This window comes from Zonotrichia leucophrys, chromosome 9, assembly GCF_028769735.1.
Source record: "Zonotrichia leucophrys gambelii isolate GWCS_2022_RI chromosome 9, RI_Zleu_2.0, whole genome shotgun sequence".
Lineage (NCBI taxonomy): Eukaryota > Metazoa > Chordata > Aves > Passeriformes > Passerellidae > Zonotrichia > Zonotrichia leucophrys.
Window position 1 is genome coordinate 21187105 of NC_088179.1, and position 14755 is coordinate 21201859.

The 14755-nt window shown below is 48.3% G+C and overlaps 1 protein-coding gene across 1 annotated transcript; it reads left to right on the plus strand.

Annotated features, from left to right (window-relative positions):
* The first annotated feature begins 44 nt into the window (after positions 1-44).
* On the plus strand, positions 45-9176 carry SLC2A2 (solute carrier family 2 member 2). Its single transcript, XM_064720873.1, has 11 exons — positions 45-177; positions 821-916; positions 1430-1686; positions 2216-2340; positions 3066-3181; positions 3717-3879; positions 4259-4446; positions 5266-5370; positions 7457-7558; positions 7973-8176; positions 8351-9176. Exons 1-11 carry the CDS (start codon positions 163-165, stop codon positions 8540-8542), a joined length of 1563 nt encoding a protein of 520 aa, XP_064576943.1. The 5' UTR covers positions 45-162; the 3' UTR covers positions 8543-9176.
* The last annotated feature ends 5579 nt before the right edge of the window (positions 9177-14755 follow it).

The following is a 14755-nucleotide window of genomic DNA, read 5'->3' on the forward strand; positions in this document are numbered from 1 at the left end:
TAACTCCAGAGTTGATATAGTCCCATCTCTCCAAGCACCAGCCCATTTTCCTGCCTCCATCCCAGATCTGCTGTCCAAGCCCTCACCTTGCTCTGCAGCCCAGGACAGTGACTGTTCCCAGAAGGAGAGCGGAGGAGCTGTGGGGTGGATGACAAAAGGAAGATGCAGACAGAGAAGGTAATCATGGCTTGCTGGTATTCTTGCACTAGACTTTCCAGTGAAATTATCAGAATTTCTGCAGGACCCCAGCACTGAGCAATCCCTTGCCGAAACTGAAACCAATAAAAAAAAAGTCCCCTCTAATTAATTGTGCACAGGGGCAAAGGGGAAAAGGGCCAAGGGGCTGTTTTTATTTTTAAGAGCACTGTTCGCTCACTGGATAACTTTAACTGTGATGGGAGGAAGAAATGCTTTAAACAGTGCTGCTGAAAAACACGCTTTTGGTGTTTTTTTCCGAGCTGTTTTACTCCAGGGATGGGGATGGGGAATGAGACCCTGCTGCTGCTTCTTGCACCTCTATAGTGGGCAGAGCTTTGGCTCCCGTGAGCTCCAGGGCCAGGACAGGCAGTGCAGTGGGGAGAGCAGGACTGTCATTGTGGGGCAACACCACTCTGCCCTGGGGGCCTGATCTTGCCTGTCCCCATGGGCTTTCCTTCTCCTCTGGAGCAAGCCAAGCACCTGCACTGCTGCAGCAGCATCCCTGGATGCCACTGTCCCAGCCAGCTGGGCAGCAGGGTCCCCTGGGACAGGGGTGGGATGCAGCCCTCCCCCAGTTCTGGCACTGCTAGGACAGTATGATGAGGTTGTTGTTTGCTTCCAGCACCTCACGGGAACATTGATCCTCTCTGTCTTCACTGCGGTGTTGGGCTTCTTCCAGTATGGCTACAGCCTGGGGGTCATTAATGCCCCCCAGAAGGTAAGTTGAGCCCCTCAAGCTGTGCATGGCCAAGGAACTATGGCTTCAGGGCAGCCAGGGCCAGTTTGTCCCTTGCAGAAGCCCTCAGGAAGACTCTGTCCCTTCCCAGGCAGTTTCTCCCACAGAACAGGGGACAAGGCAGTGGGGTGAGAACAACCAGGACCCTCTGCTGGCACTTCCCCAGGGAAAGAAGTGGGGTTCTGCATGTAATGGAGCTGTCCCCACTGCAACACGGTCCCTGTGCCCGAGCCAAGGGACTGCACCCCTCCACCAAATCCAGTGCCAAATCCAAACAGCAGCTCAGCCCAGCCCCAGGAGGGGGAATGCTTTGTGCCTGCCCTCATGGCCCCTCCCCACTGGGATCTGGGTGTTATGGAGCTGGGGTACCCCAGGATTTTACTCCTGCACAGCCTGCAATGCAAATCTTTTTCTGAGGCAGAATAAAATCCAAAACAGGGGTTGGGGTGGTTATAGATCTCAGCTGATGGCGTTTTTCTTTTTTACCTGTCACAGGTGATAGAAGCACACTACGCGCGCGTGCTGGGCATTGTTTCCCCAGACAGATACGCTGCCAATGCCTCTGGGGAGGATGGCACGTTCCTCCAGGCTGGCACAGAGGGCACACTCCCACCCCCAGCTGACACCAGCGAGGACCTTGCTGCCTCCCCACACATCCTGACCATGTACTGGTCCCTGTCCGTGTCCGTGTTCGCCATCGGGGGCATGGTCTCCTCCTTCACCGTGGGCTGGATCGGCGACCGGCTCGGGAGGTGAGAGGCTCCTGTGTGCTCTGACTCTGGGCCACAGCACAAACCCTTCTCATTGATTTTTTCCCGTGGAACCATTTCCTCCCTGTAGAAATATCATTTGTGTTATTTTCAGCAATTTAGGAAAGCAAGGAAAAATAACCCTCCCAACTTCCAAAATGCTGTTTAAACCATCACAGAGGTTGGGGTTTTCATAATCCTCAGTTACAATTCAGACATTTTATTGCAACTTGAGCATTTCAGAGAGCAGCTCATGAGCAGCCTTGATTAAGCTCTGAATTCCCCCTTCTCTTTCTATGGCAAAAAGAAGAGAAGGACATCTGCATGGTATTTGCACAGGATGTAAAGTATAATTTATAATATAATTTTAACTACTCTGATTGTACCCTGATCCCTGTATTTTGCAGTGCCTGCTATCATTGTTTTTCCCCTGTAGTACTGATTAAGTGACTTCACAGTTCCTCTTGTGTGTTGCAATGGCTGCTTTGGCTGAGAGAGGTGCCAGAGGAGCTGTGCTGCTGCTGCCTTGCAGAGTGAAAGCCATGCTGGTGGTGAATGTCCTCTCCATTGCTGGGAACCTCCTCATGGGGCTGGCGAAATTTGGGCCATCCCACATCCTCATCATCTCCGGGAGAGCGGTCACGGGGCTGTACTGCGGTGAGTCCAGGCTGAAAGCAGCTCCCTGCTAGCCTGTCCAGGGCTGCAGTTCAGAGTTTCCCAGATTTTTTAATCCTTTTCTTAGTTCAGAAGGGCTTTCACAGCTGGGAATTTCCCTCTTCTCCCTATGTCTGCCATTCTTGATCTAGGATCTTTCCCAGAAGTGCTTGCATTAGCTCTATCATATCTTCATTTACTCATCCTGAAAGGAGCAGGTCCCTCTGTATCTCAAGGATGGGTCTTGCTGGTGGCTGCTGCAAGAGCACACCACAAGCCAGGCTGATTAACATGTTCCCTAGACAGAGACCACAGGACCAATGTGCACAAAGAGGATAAAGCCAGCAAATAATTGTGAATTACATTAGAATTAGCTTGGGAATAACAGCTCTTTGTACCGTTACTGGTATGCAAATACAATACTCCACTCTGAGGTTTCAAGGCAAGTTTTAAGAAGGCTCTTTAACCTGTGATAACTTCAGCAGGTAATTCCTGCTCCATGCTCTGATGTGTGTGTTCAAGTAAAAAGGCTTCCCAGTTTGGGGCTCTGAATGCAGGGACATCCCAGCACCTTCCCACGGTGCAGGTGGTTCCCAGCCAGGCGTGAGGGGCTTGGTGGGGTGTGGGGTGCAGCACACGGCTCCATCCTCCTTTCCCATTTGGGAAGTGCTTTCTGCTGTTGCTGAGCTGTGTCTGGAAGAGGTGACAGCCACGTGTGCTCGGTGCAGGGCTCTCCTCTGGACTCGTGCCCATGTATGTCAGCGAGGTCTCTCCCACGGCCCTGCGAGGAGCGCTGGGGACGCTGCACCAGCTCGCAATCGTCACGGGCATCCTCTTCAGCCAGGTAAGCAGGAAAACACGCACATCCAGAGAGGCTGGAGAATAGGAAGACCATAGTGATATACTGGGCTATTGTTCACCATTCCACCCCAAAACTGAAGGAGTGTGCAAAACAATCTGTTTTAATGGGGTTAAATCCCTGCCTTCAGTAAGAGTTGTATTAACAAAGACAACTTCTCAAGAAATAAAAAAATACTTCTGCAAACAATTTCTCCTCTCCCTGAAGAATTTTTTTCAGCATCTCATCAGTGTCAGGCTGGATCCTGAGCATGAGACCCCTGATAATCAGGTTCTCAAAAATGGCTTCATCAGGGAAGTAGGGAGCCCAAAGCCCTCATCAGCATTGCTAACCATGGCACAAGTCCCAGCTACACAAAGGTGGGCACATAAATGTACAGAAAACAAACACATCCAGAAAAATAGATGGTATTTGCTTTTAGTTGTCCCCCAGCTTTTCACTTCAAAACACCACAGTGATCAATTGCTTTCTCTTCTTAGTGCGCAAAATGATCCATTCAAATATGCCTCAATTATTCCAGATCCTTGGATTAGACTTTCTTCTGGGCAATGACGAGATGTGGCCCCTGCTCCTTGGTCTGTCTGGTGTGGCTGCCCTGCTGCAGTTCTTCCTGCTCTTACTGTGCCCTGAGAGCCCCCGATACCTTTACATCAAACTGGGGAAGGTGGAGGAAGCTAAAAAAAGTAAGAAAAACATTCTGGGCTTGCCTAGAGTTGTTTTTATACTTTTTACAGTACAAAACAGAGAAGAAAAAGCCTGGCTGAGGATTCACATATGACTGTGGTTGCTCCATCTCATGCTCCGAGCATCTGAGATACAAAATAGTGCTGGATCAAAAACTATTGAAACATTTGCATGGGACTAAGCAGCACTGCTGAGGGATGAGGCTTGAGAGTGATCTCAGGGCTGTTGCAGAGCTGATGTGCTGCTGCCCCTGACTGAGCAGATGCACCCTGGATCCTTGGCTCACCTTGAGTTTTGCCTAAAGAGATTCTTGTCCTTACATATACAACTTACCTACCACTGAAAATAAAATGTCAATCTTTTTTTTTTTCCCCTAAGATTTGAAAAGGCTTAGAGGAAACTGTGATCCAATGAAAGAGATTGAAGAGATGGAAAAGGAAAAGCAAGAAGCTGCTAGTGAAAAGAAAGTCTCCATAAGACAGCTTTTCACCTCTTCCAAGTACAGGCAGGCTGTCATCGTGGCGCTGATGGTGCAAATATCCCAGCAGTTCTCGGGAATCAATGCGGTGAGTCTCCCCAAAATGTCTGTCTCTCAAGAGATCCATGCTGAGCATGAAAAGGCAGCTCTGGCTCCACCCAAGCCATGCAGGGATGGAAGAAGGCTCTCCCATGGTCACAGTGGGCTCCTGGGTCCCTGCCAAGCAGGAGGGGAGAAGGGTGGGAGGGAGTCCAGCACAAAAGCAGCTGGCACAGCAGGCCCATTTGCTGGCCCAGCAATTTGCTCTCTTTTATGACATCATGCTCACTCCAGAATCACTATTTTATAGCCATTTTTAACTAAACAACTTTTGCATCACCTCCTGGAATACCAGAAATCCATCTGACACCCAGAAGCATGAAGGAGCACATAGGGATGCCCAGCCTACCTGGCTCCAGGCCCATCCCATCCACCAGGCACCCTTTACCTCCTGCCCTTAACTTTCACTAGAAAGGAATCACCTTATTCTTGGAGAGAAGAAAGAAATGAGTCATTGCAATGAGAATAATTTAAAATTAATGTAAAACTTGGTCACAGTAAGATATTTGTTTTGAGTGCTCAGTGCTGGTGATCTGGATTTTAAGATTAAACAGACTAGACAGAAGAAAACAGATTTAATGTGCAAATGCAGTAGTTCAAGAGGAGAATTTCAACAGGATTTTTAACTCCCTCAGGCTCCTATGAAATTTTCAGCTTTAATCATTATAACAAGCCATTAAAAGTTGAAAAATTAATCATAATTAAATTGCGCCACATCTCAGCCAAGCAAGTGCAACTCTTCCCTCATGTGAACAAAAAGTTTCAACAGCCTTGTTGCCTAATCCTTTATCCTGATGTATTCTGATAGATCTTTTACTACTCCACAAACATTTTCGAGAGAGCTGGGGTTGACCAACCAGTTTATGCAACCATTGGTGTCGGAGTGGTGAACACAGTCTTCACTGTTATCTCTGTAAGTAAATACTTCTGCCCCCTGGACTACAAAGACACATAAGGTACAACGTGGTTTTGAAATATGATTTTATCCTGGAGCTGGGATTTGCAGTGTTGCAGGACTGACCCTGGGAAAAATCATTCCCTGGGAAAGTTGCATTTGAAAATTCAAGCCTTGACATAGAGCATGTGGCTATTGATCCGCACTGCTAAATGCCTCGTGAGTGGAAACTGCACCACTGTGTTCAGGGAAGCTCTGAAAACTCTGCATTTCCCCCCTAAAGGAAAAGTTGCCCTTGAGCCTGCAATTCTGCAGGTCCTATTTCCCCAGGAAGCAGGCTCTGATGGGGAAGTCACCAGCTCCCAGTCTGCTCTTACCTGTTATCTTTCAAACTGTTTTCTGTATGTACATAGCACCTGCACGAGTGATATCCAAAGGCTATTCCACAGCAATAAAAGTAATCCAGCACCTATCCTCATCCTATCTACACAGGGCTCTGCAGCAATAAAAGGATGGTTCTGTTTCCACAGACCTCCCCTTCATTTGTCTCTCTCTTGAGCGGATTAACACAATTCCTATCAGCTGGCAATTAGTTTTATAATGTGGCCATTAATATAAGATCAGGAAATGCCAGGCCTATTTCCCTCATATCTCTCTAGAGATTTAGGGAGTAAAGAACTTTCACCAACATGATGCAGGACTGGCTGCAAGGCAGAAATACACAGCTCCAAGAGATTTAGGACATGGAGACAATTTTAAACTGAAAGAGAGGAGGATTTGATTAGATATTAGAAAGAAATTCTTGTCTGTGAGGGTGGTGAGGCATTGTCACAGGTTTCTTAGAGAGGTTGTGGATGCCTCATCCCTGAACTGTCCATGGCTAGGCTTGGTCTTGTGGAAGGTGTCCCTGCCTATGACAGGGGGTTGAAATTGGATGATCTTTAAGGTCCCTTCCAACCTAAACCATGTGTACTCCAGTATGTGTGAGAGAGGACATCTTAGAGTAAACCTGCCTTAGAGAAAGTCAATTGTAGGAGAATTATATTTATTGTGAAATGAGGCACAGAGGTGTGCAGCTGGAAGAAGCCTTTCTTCAGCATGGAGGGTGCCCTGCAGCTCGATCCCCAGGGCTGTGGTACTTGCAGCCTTGGGCATTTGCTCTTTGCTTCTTTTGTCCACGAGCACTTAAAAATTACCTGCTTTTGTCAATAAATGACAGACCCCGATCAAAAGGCAGAAGTGCTGAGAGCTGGGTGGACCTTGGCAAGGGGAGAAGGGAGCAGAGACTCATCCTCTGCAACTTCACATGTCAGCACATGAACCGCCCTCAGCAACAGAGACGGTCTCTGGGAAGTGTAAATCATGGCTGTAATGGCAGCAAAGGGGGGGCTGCTGGCCACAGGTGTCCTTTCAAGCAGAGGGGAAGGAGCAGGCAGCCTAACCTGCTGCATGGTTAGGCCAGGACACCTGCACGGTCCTCTGGAGGGACCTACAGCTCCCCATCGTGTGAGGTGTCTGGTACAGACTTAGGTATCTCTCAAAAGCTGGGTGACATGGCTGGAGTCCACCAAGAGGAGCTGAGAAGGAGCAAACTAAGCTTTGTGACTACCAGTGAAGCAAAAAAAGTCTGGGAGTGATTGGAGGAAAAATCCTGACTGCAGCTGCTACACAACTATCCCTGCCTTAGGACAGGCAATGGCCCGTGATGTGACCTGAATTGTGCTACATTCTGAAGCCTGATTTCAAACTAATGCAGACCTAGTAAGTTTTTAGTTCCTGGAAGAAAAAAAGAAAAGGGAAAGTCCATAGTCAGCAATGTGTAGGAGCAGTGGGAAGTCCTGAGAGCTTGGAAATGCATGGGCTCTGAGTGTGTGTGCCTTTGCCTTGCCCTTGGCAGGGTGAAAGCTCAGTCAGGCTCCCCAGCAGCTGCCAGCAGAGTTTCTGACACTTGGAAACCAGCACATAAATCTGTACCACTAGAGCTAAAAGAGCAAAAGAACAAAAGAGCAAAAGTGTGGCAGTGGTAACAGGTTGGTTATTGCTTATGGACCTGATCCTGAGAGTGGTGGTGCTGGACACTGAGCTTCTGCATGTGTTTCTACAGGTCTTTCTGGTGGAGAAGGCGGGCAGGAGGTCCCTGTTCCTGGCAGGTTTGATGGGCATGTTAGTCAGCGCCGTGGCCATGACAGTTGGGCTTGTGCTCCTGGTAAGGATTTCTCTCTATTTTTTCTCCCTGGTTTGAAAACAAGAGAAGATCCCATCAAAATCAGTCCAAACTATTGCTGCAAGCCCCGTCAAGATGAAAAAGCAAATAAGGAGTGGCCTCATTTGCTGGACACCCTGGTTATTAAAGGGTGCCATTCTGCCTCATTTTGCTGAGCTGCAGGCAAGGAGAGGGCTCAAAGTAACAGCTGAGCTGATGGCTGCGAACTCCTCCAGGCAGCAATGCTGGTGCCACATGCTCAGCCAGCACCTGGCACAAGAGTTTAAAACCTTAATTATTCATGTCCAGTCCTCCTTTGTCTGAATAGAAAGAAATTTCTGAAAAACAAACCTAAATAAAGTAATTAGTGATAATTAATGATAGTTACTTGGGGACTATAACACCAACCTCTTGCAGAGCAAGTTTGCCTGGATGAGCTATGTCAGCATGGTCGCAATCTTCCTCTTCGTCATCTTCTTCGAAGTGGGGCCTGGGCCCATCCCCTGGTTTATCGTAGCCGAGCTGTTCAGCCAGGGCCCGCGCCCTGCCGCCATCGCTGTCGCCGGCTTCTGCAACTGGGCCTGCAACTTCATCGTGGGAATGTGCTTCCAGTACATAGCAGTAAGAAATCTCTTAACCCATACAAATAAATGGCTGGCACAATTCCATGTGAATGTGCCTCCCAGATTTCCATACCCTAGTCTGGCTGGGCACACCTCAGCCAGCTGGGTAGGAAGGGGAAGCCATGCCTGTGGTGCTGATGGTGGTCTCCCTGTTCTCCCTTTCCCACGGCAGGATCTGTGTGGACCATACGTGTTTGCAATCTTCGCGGGTCTGCTCCTCATCTTCTTCCTGTTTGCACACTTCAAAGTGCCAGAGACGAAGGGAAAGTCCTTTGAGGAGATTGCAGCCGTGTTCCGCCGCAAGAAGCTCTCGGCCAAAGCCATGACTGAGCTGCAAGACCTGCGACGCAGCGAGGAGGCATAGATATCCCATGCACCCAGAAAGGAGGGACTGGGCGTGCACCTCCTTCAGGCACCATGGGAAGAAATTTGGGCAAAAGTCTCATTTCACAAAAACCTTGCAGCTGGCAGACCAGGAGGACCCATCCATCGGATTCCTTCTGGCTGCTGCGGTTCACACCTCTCAGCCACAGGTGCTAGCCTGGAATTTTACTCTGAGACACTTGGGACAACTGGGCTGCAGGAAGAGCTAGGGAAAGGACAGGAGGAGTATGATACATGTCCATCTCAATGCCCTGCTGGAAGAGCCCAGTGGGACTGTGATCTAACCAGACAGGATTGAGCAGGGCTGTCTCTTAGCTGAAATGAAGGAAAGAGGGGCTGGCTGAGGCTGCAGCCTCATGTTTTCACTTTTTAATCCCCATCTCTCTGCTTCATTCTGCTGAGTGACATGGTGCCTTTAAAATCCAACTGCTCATGCAGTTGTGCCACCAGCACACAGCACTGATCACCCCGGGTGCTAAGGAAAACAGGTGGACCAAACACCCCCTTACTCTTGCTTCTGCAGAGGAAGACGGTGGATCCCACCTGAACTGGTTGGGATGTACTTCCCTTGCTTTTCTATCTGTGCATTACGGAAACGCTGTCTGATCTCATAAGGATTTCTCAGTTGCAGTATTTTTTTTGAGAATCTCAGAAACTGGCTGGGCTGATGGGCACTTCCTACATTTCAGCCATACTATTTAGGTCACTCTTTCCTCCCGGGAAGCCTCTCCTCTCCCCCTTCTCACTGCTACAGCACAAGGCACAGCACAACACTGACCACACAAAAGGCCTGGGCACTCTTGGCCTCCATGTGAGGAGACTCGAGCCCTGCTGCCACCCCTTCCATGGTGTGACCATTGCCAGGGCACCTCCTTCCCCATCTGCACCTTCCTTCCCTTCCTTTCACACAGTGCCCAAGACCCACAGGCTCCAGTCCAGCCGAGGGCTCAGGCTGCTCACAGAGCAACAATTAATGATGACCCAAAGAAGAAATGGGTATTGGAAGGTTGACTGGAAGGTGCCATTTACCTAACCCCCATTTTACATCACTTAGCATTTTGCTGGCTGGGTGTGCTTCAGCCAAGATAGTGTGCAAGCAGGAGGTCATGCTGTTTCCATAGCCTTGTTTGTGCTCCTTTTGCTTCTTTATGGGACATTTTTATGTGTCACAATCAAACTCCAAGGATTTTTCTTCCTTTTTTGGGGGCATATTTTGGAACCATTGTAAAAGCCTGCTCTCTGCTTGACTTTTAAGATTTGCATGTTCCTTGTTGTGATACCAGGTTACTTTTTAGCAACTTTCTCAGGGTAGAAACGCATTATTTATTTAGAGATGAAACACCAGCATTGCTTGGTCACTGTGTGCTCACCACAGCTGCTAGTGAAGCAGTGGCCAAAATGTAACAGAGGATTGAGCATAATGAAAAGCACAAAACAGATGGGCTGAGAAGGATCACACTGCTGCTATAGGTTTGGTTTTAGGGGAGGTTCATGCTCCTTTCCACGTGCCTGAACTTTTTTTCCTTTGTAGACTTTACTGTCTTGGTATTAACCTTACAGCACACTCTGGTCACTTCCAAGTGATGGGAAGAGCAGCCACGAGGCCCACTGGCAGAAATGCCTGGCCCTGGTGTGTGCACTGAAGCAGTAAGATTGCACCAAAGGCTTTGCTGGAGTGACTGCTGGGATTTAACTAGAGGAGAACTGGGTCAGTGCTGTCATGTGCTGCAGTGGTGGGTGACCTGGGTGTGACATGGGCGTGCAGAGCTGCTGGAACCAGAGCCCAGGCTAGGGAGGAGAAGGGAGCAGCAGAGCTGGGGCACAGGTCTGTGTGGAGCTGTCCATCTGTGTGCTGTACACAGGTCTCCCCAGGTGAGACCAACAGCAGGCTCAGAAGCTCTCCACTGGCTGTGTTCACTGTACGTTAAATATAATGAATTATCTGAATGTACAAAAAGGAGAAAAAAAAGAGGACTCTTGCTATCAGCATTGTTATCTAGGTCTGTTAGATAAAAGATGAACAACATCTATGTCATGTGATGGCTTGTGCTGCTGTTTTTCCCCCTCTGTACATCTCAGACATACATCCAGTGCCAGATGGGAGCTATTTTCCGCGCAGGACACATTTGCTCCACAGGTGGTAAAAGCTGTGCAAGCCCTCAGCTAAATCCCTTTCAAACAGGTGGTCCAGAGGTGAGCCTTGGGGTTGGAGGCAGCCCTGGAGCTGGTGGCAGCTGGCTTTGGGCTGGGATGGGCCCTGACTGGAGGGGTGCCAGTGTCTGGCCCAGCTGTCCACACTGCCCCCTTCACGCCACTGAGAAGCACCTCTGCTTGCATGGTGCTGGTGCAGCCTAAAACCTGGCACTGGGGCCTCTGTAGGCACAAGGGGCAGGAGGAGCATTTGGGGAGAAGTGAGGTTCAAAGCACATTTGCTGCTGCTCTGAGGGCCCAGCCAGGCTGGGTTCCCTGTGATCTGGGGGGCGTCGGTGACTCTCCCAGCAGCTCAGCAGCGAGGGGCCTTACTGATCAACACTGAGCAGTCAGTCCTGGTTTTCCTGTGTCACTGGTGAAAACAATAGAAAGCCCAGTCCAGGTATTGTAGTGCAGCACTTAAATCAGTTTAACAAAGCCCACAGCATTAACACTGCCCACAGCTACACCACTGAACTTCCCAGAAGAGCTGCCTGGGGGTCCAGAGGCACCTAAGGAAAATGGAGCGTCAGGCTGTGTTTCCTTGCAGCAGCTGCCATGTGGAAGGTAAGGGAGTTTTCTCCTTCCAGCCTGGGGTGGGATGAGCAGAGTAAGGCATTGCTGGCCCTTTGTCCTCCCCATGGCTGCAGTGAAGGATCAAGCTGGGCTTTACTACCACAAGAGCACTTTAGCCATATGCCAGCACAGGACGGGGTCATTAGAGTTAGTTAAATCTGACTATATGTTTACTTTTGTCTCGTCCCATCAGGCTGATAATTAGGACTGTACACTTTATCTGTCCTTGCTACATGCAAGTTCCAGTTAAAACTTGTTCTTGAGACACAGCTTGTTGAATCATTATTTTCATCTCTCACCATTACAGTTTTACTAAGTTGCTAATCATTAAGAAAATCTAAAAGACCAAGTCAAACTTATTAGCTAAATGGTCACTGCATTTTAGTAACATGCTAAATATGTTCTCATACCATGCCTGGCTAATAATGTAATATAATTAACAATCCCTGAGAAAGCATCTTGTCAGCAAGAGCTTTGACAGTCTTTTCCTAATGTGCTGAGACAACAGCCATTAGGACTTTTCTGTTGTGCCAACAGTATCTAGTCTCCCACTCTCTAGGCTTAATTTTAAAATTAGTTTGACTTCCCTAATTCAATAAACTCAGGACATTTGGCCCCATTAACGCTCTCCACACTAATTTATCACAGGTTTTTCTGCCTCACTTCAACTTGTTTTTCATCACTGAGAAGCCCTACCCTCTATCTCTGGAGTCAAACAGCTGGTAATGATGAAGCTAACCCAAGTACTACTATGCAGGGACAAAGTCTTTGAGGTATGATGAATTTTCTGAGGTGTTCAATGTCCTTATCTTTCACCAGAAATCTATGGGAGCTGAGGAATTTCAAGGTAGGATATCAGGTCTGGATCCAGCAGAATATGTAAGCATCAGATAAAATTTAAGATAAATGAGTGTGCTCAAGTATTTCACTAAATCCTGAAGCAACAGTGGCAAATTTCACCCAGAGGCACAACCTGAGTAGCTGTGCTGAAAGGGAAGGAATCTCCTCCCCAGCACCGGGGCAATAAATCCTGGCTGCAGATCAGCAGTCCTTAAATTTTACAGGCTGTAGATACAACTGCAGACCCGAGGCTTGGGTAGTGTCCTGCGTTCTGTAGTGTACTGCACTGCCTGCTTGGGTAGTGTTCTGCCTCCCTGCACTCTGTTCAGGGGAGAGAGCAGCTCTGTGACTCTGGAAAACTTCAGGCTCCTGCAGGTCCGGGTGGAATATCGCTGCTGCAGCACTGTTGCAGCCCCAGGAGGAGGGAACAGCTGGAGTTACTTTGTGCTTTCCTTCTTCCCTGTGGGGAAGTTACAATTACAGGGGTTCCTGCTAGCTCACAGTGTCACCGTGCTGTCACCGCTTGGGTGTGCCCAGGGTGATTCCCTGGGTATTCCTACATGGGCTCGGCAGGAAGCAGACAGTGAACGCCAGGACTAAAGCAGTGCCCGGAGCAGAGCGGGTGCCTACGGCAAGGGCACTACAGAGGGTCCCTGACCCCATTCCTGCAACACAGGCACACTGTACCCGGGAGCTCTGAGGGCCTGCTGAGCGGGGCACTGCCCTGTGGTGGGGAATCACTGACTCACAGCTTCTCTCACGTCCTCCTGCTCAAGGCTGTGCCCACAAGCCAGCGTGAACCCTCACCCCAACAGCCAGGACACGGTGGGATCCCAGGAAAGTCAGCTCAGCAGCTGAAACAGGGACACTGCTCACGTTGGAACAGGGCTGTTTACACCACTCTGCTCATGACCTGGTATTTCTAATCGTGTGACCTGACCCCACTGCCCAGAGGTGTAAACACCTCCTCCTGCCTTCCATGGGCTGCCTGGAAACAGGTGGGATGTTTCTGGAAACAAGGTGGGATGTTAACCCAGCACTGGCTGACATGCATTTTCTCAAGGCTGGGCTTTGATGAGGTGCCTCAGGGCATCAGACACTTCTCCAGGACATAACTGAGAACAGACACAACTCACTCAGTTTAAATCTTCCTGAATTTTTTTAGACCCTCTTCACTTCTTAAAGACACAAATAAGAGAAGAAAAACTTGATAACATTCTGAGCCTACTTGAGAGAAAAGGTGTGTGATCCAGCTGTGCAACACTGGAAAGAAAACACCTTTAAATGTGAAATGCCATGGTATTTCATTTACAAATATGCTTTGAATCAAATTGCTGTTCTTGTATAGAAAAGTGGGATAATCACATTAATACTATCAAGAACTGCACTTTAGAAAATTAATGTCGATCTAGACAAAGGAACGATGCCTGCAGGCAATAAGTGATGGATTGGATTTCCAATGTTTTTTATTGAATCTCAAATAAAAGCTGTCTTGGAATATTTGTTTTGGGTCTGAAAAAATTAATATCATCTACAGCACACTTCAATAAAAAGACTTGATTTAGCCCAGAAGATCTCTCAAGTAATTCAAAATGAATCTGTTAATTGTGGAAAATCAGCCAAATTTATTAACTGATACTTGAGGAAAAAAAAGTCATGAGTAGTGTTTAGCTCCAGGCTGCTGCAGTTTGGGTTCAGAACAGTTGGTCGTTTTCTCACAAAGTGTTTTTTTAAAAGATAAAAAGCCCTAGAGCATGTGCAACTGGTCACACACTTGCAGGTAAACAAACACATGTTAAAACACTTAACAGGATGCCCCAGATTCTGCTTATCAACTGAGACAGGAGTAAAACGGGCAGGAGAAAGGGTATCATCTGCAGAGCAGGCTGGGTGAGGCAGCACCCAGGGAAAGCCCAAGTTAAGGACAGAGATGATGCTGGGGTCTCATGAAGTGGCCCCATGTAAATGAGAGCCACACTTAACTCCTTGGCTCTACAGTTTGGAGTGTGTAAGCAAGAGCGGGGCCACAGGCAAACAAATCACAAAAATTAACACAGATGAAATAAAACATCTCATGGTGAACCATTCAAAAATGTGATGTTAAAAGTGACTTGTGTAGCTACCCCATTAGAGCACAGATGACAAAGGGTCTCAGGGCAAAAAACATAGGACAGCACACAGCAGCCTGTGGTGGTGATGGCTGAGGCAGGTGCTGCCATGGAATCCCTGCATTTTCCTGTTTTTGTTGTGTTTGTAGGTGACCTGCAGAAAACCCTACAGAGCCAGGGCTCATCCACCAGCAGCTCACAGGAAAGCTCCTGGTGAATTTGTTCAAACAGCTCAAACTATGATGACATCTGATTAGAAGATCTAGTAAAAACAGTCCTTTGGCCTCAGGACCAAACTTCCATGACCACAATTCTCTCCTGAGGCAGCGCAGGGAATGGTTGTTGGACAGGATGAGGGCTGTGTCATAGTTTAGAATATTTTAGATTGGAAAATCTCTTTAAAGATCATCTATTCCAAACTCCTACCACGGGTACAGACATCTTTCACTAGATCAGATTGCTTTAAACCCCATCCACTC

What these genes read in the sequence shown, in the direction of transcription:
- SLC2A2 (XM_064720873.1), top strand. An exon ending in ATCGGCGACCGGCTCGGGAG is followed by an intron (nt 1,687 to 2,215) that starts GTGAGAGGCTCC and finishes GCTGCCTTGCAG; the next exon opens with AGTGAAAGCCATGCTGGTGG. An exon ending in GGTGGAGGAAGCTAAAAAAA is followed by an intron (nt 3,880 to 4,258) that starts GTAAGAAAAACA and finishes TTTTCCCCTAAG; the next exon opens with ATTTGAAAAGGCTTAGAGGA.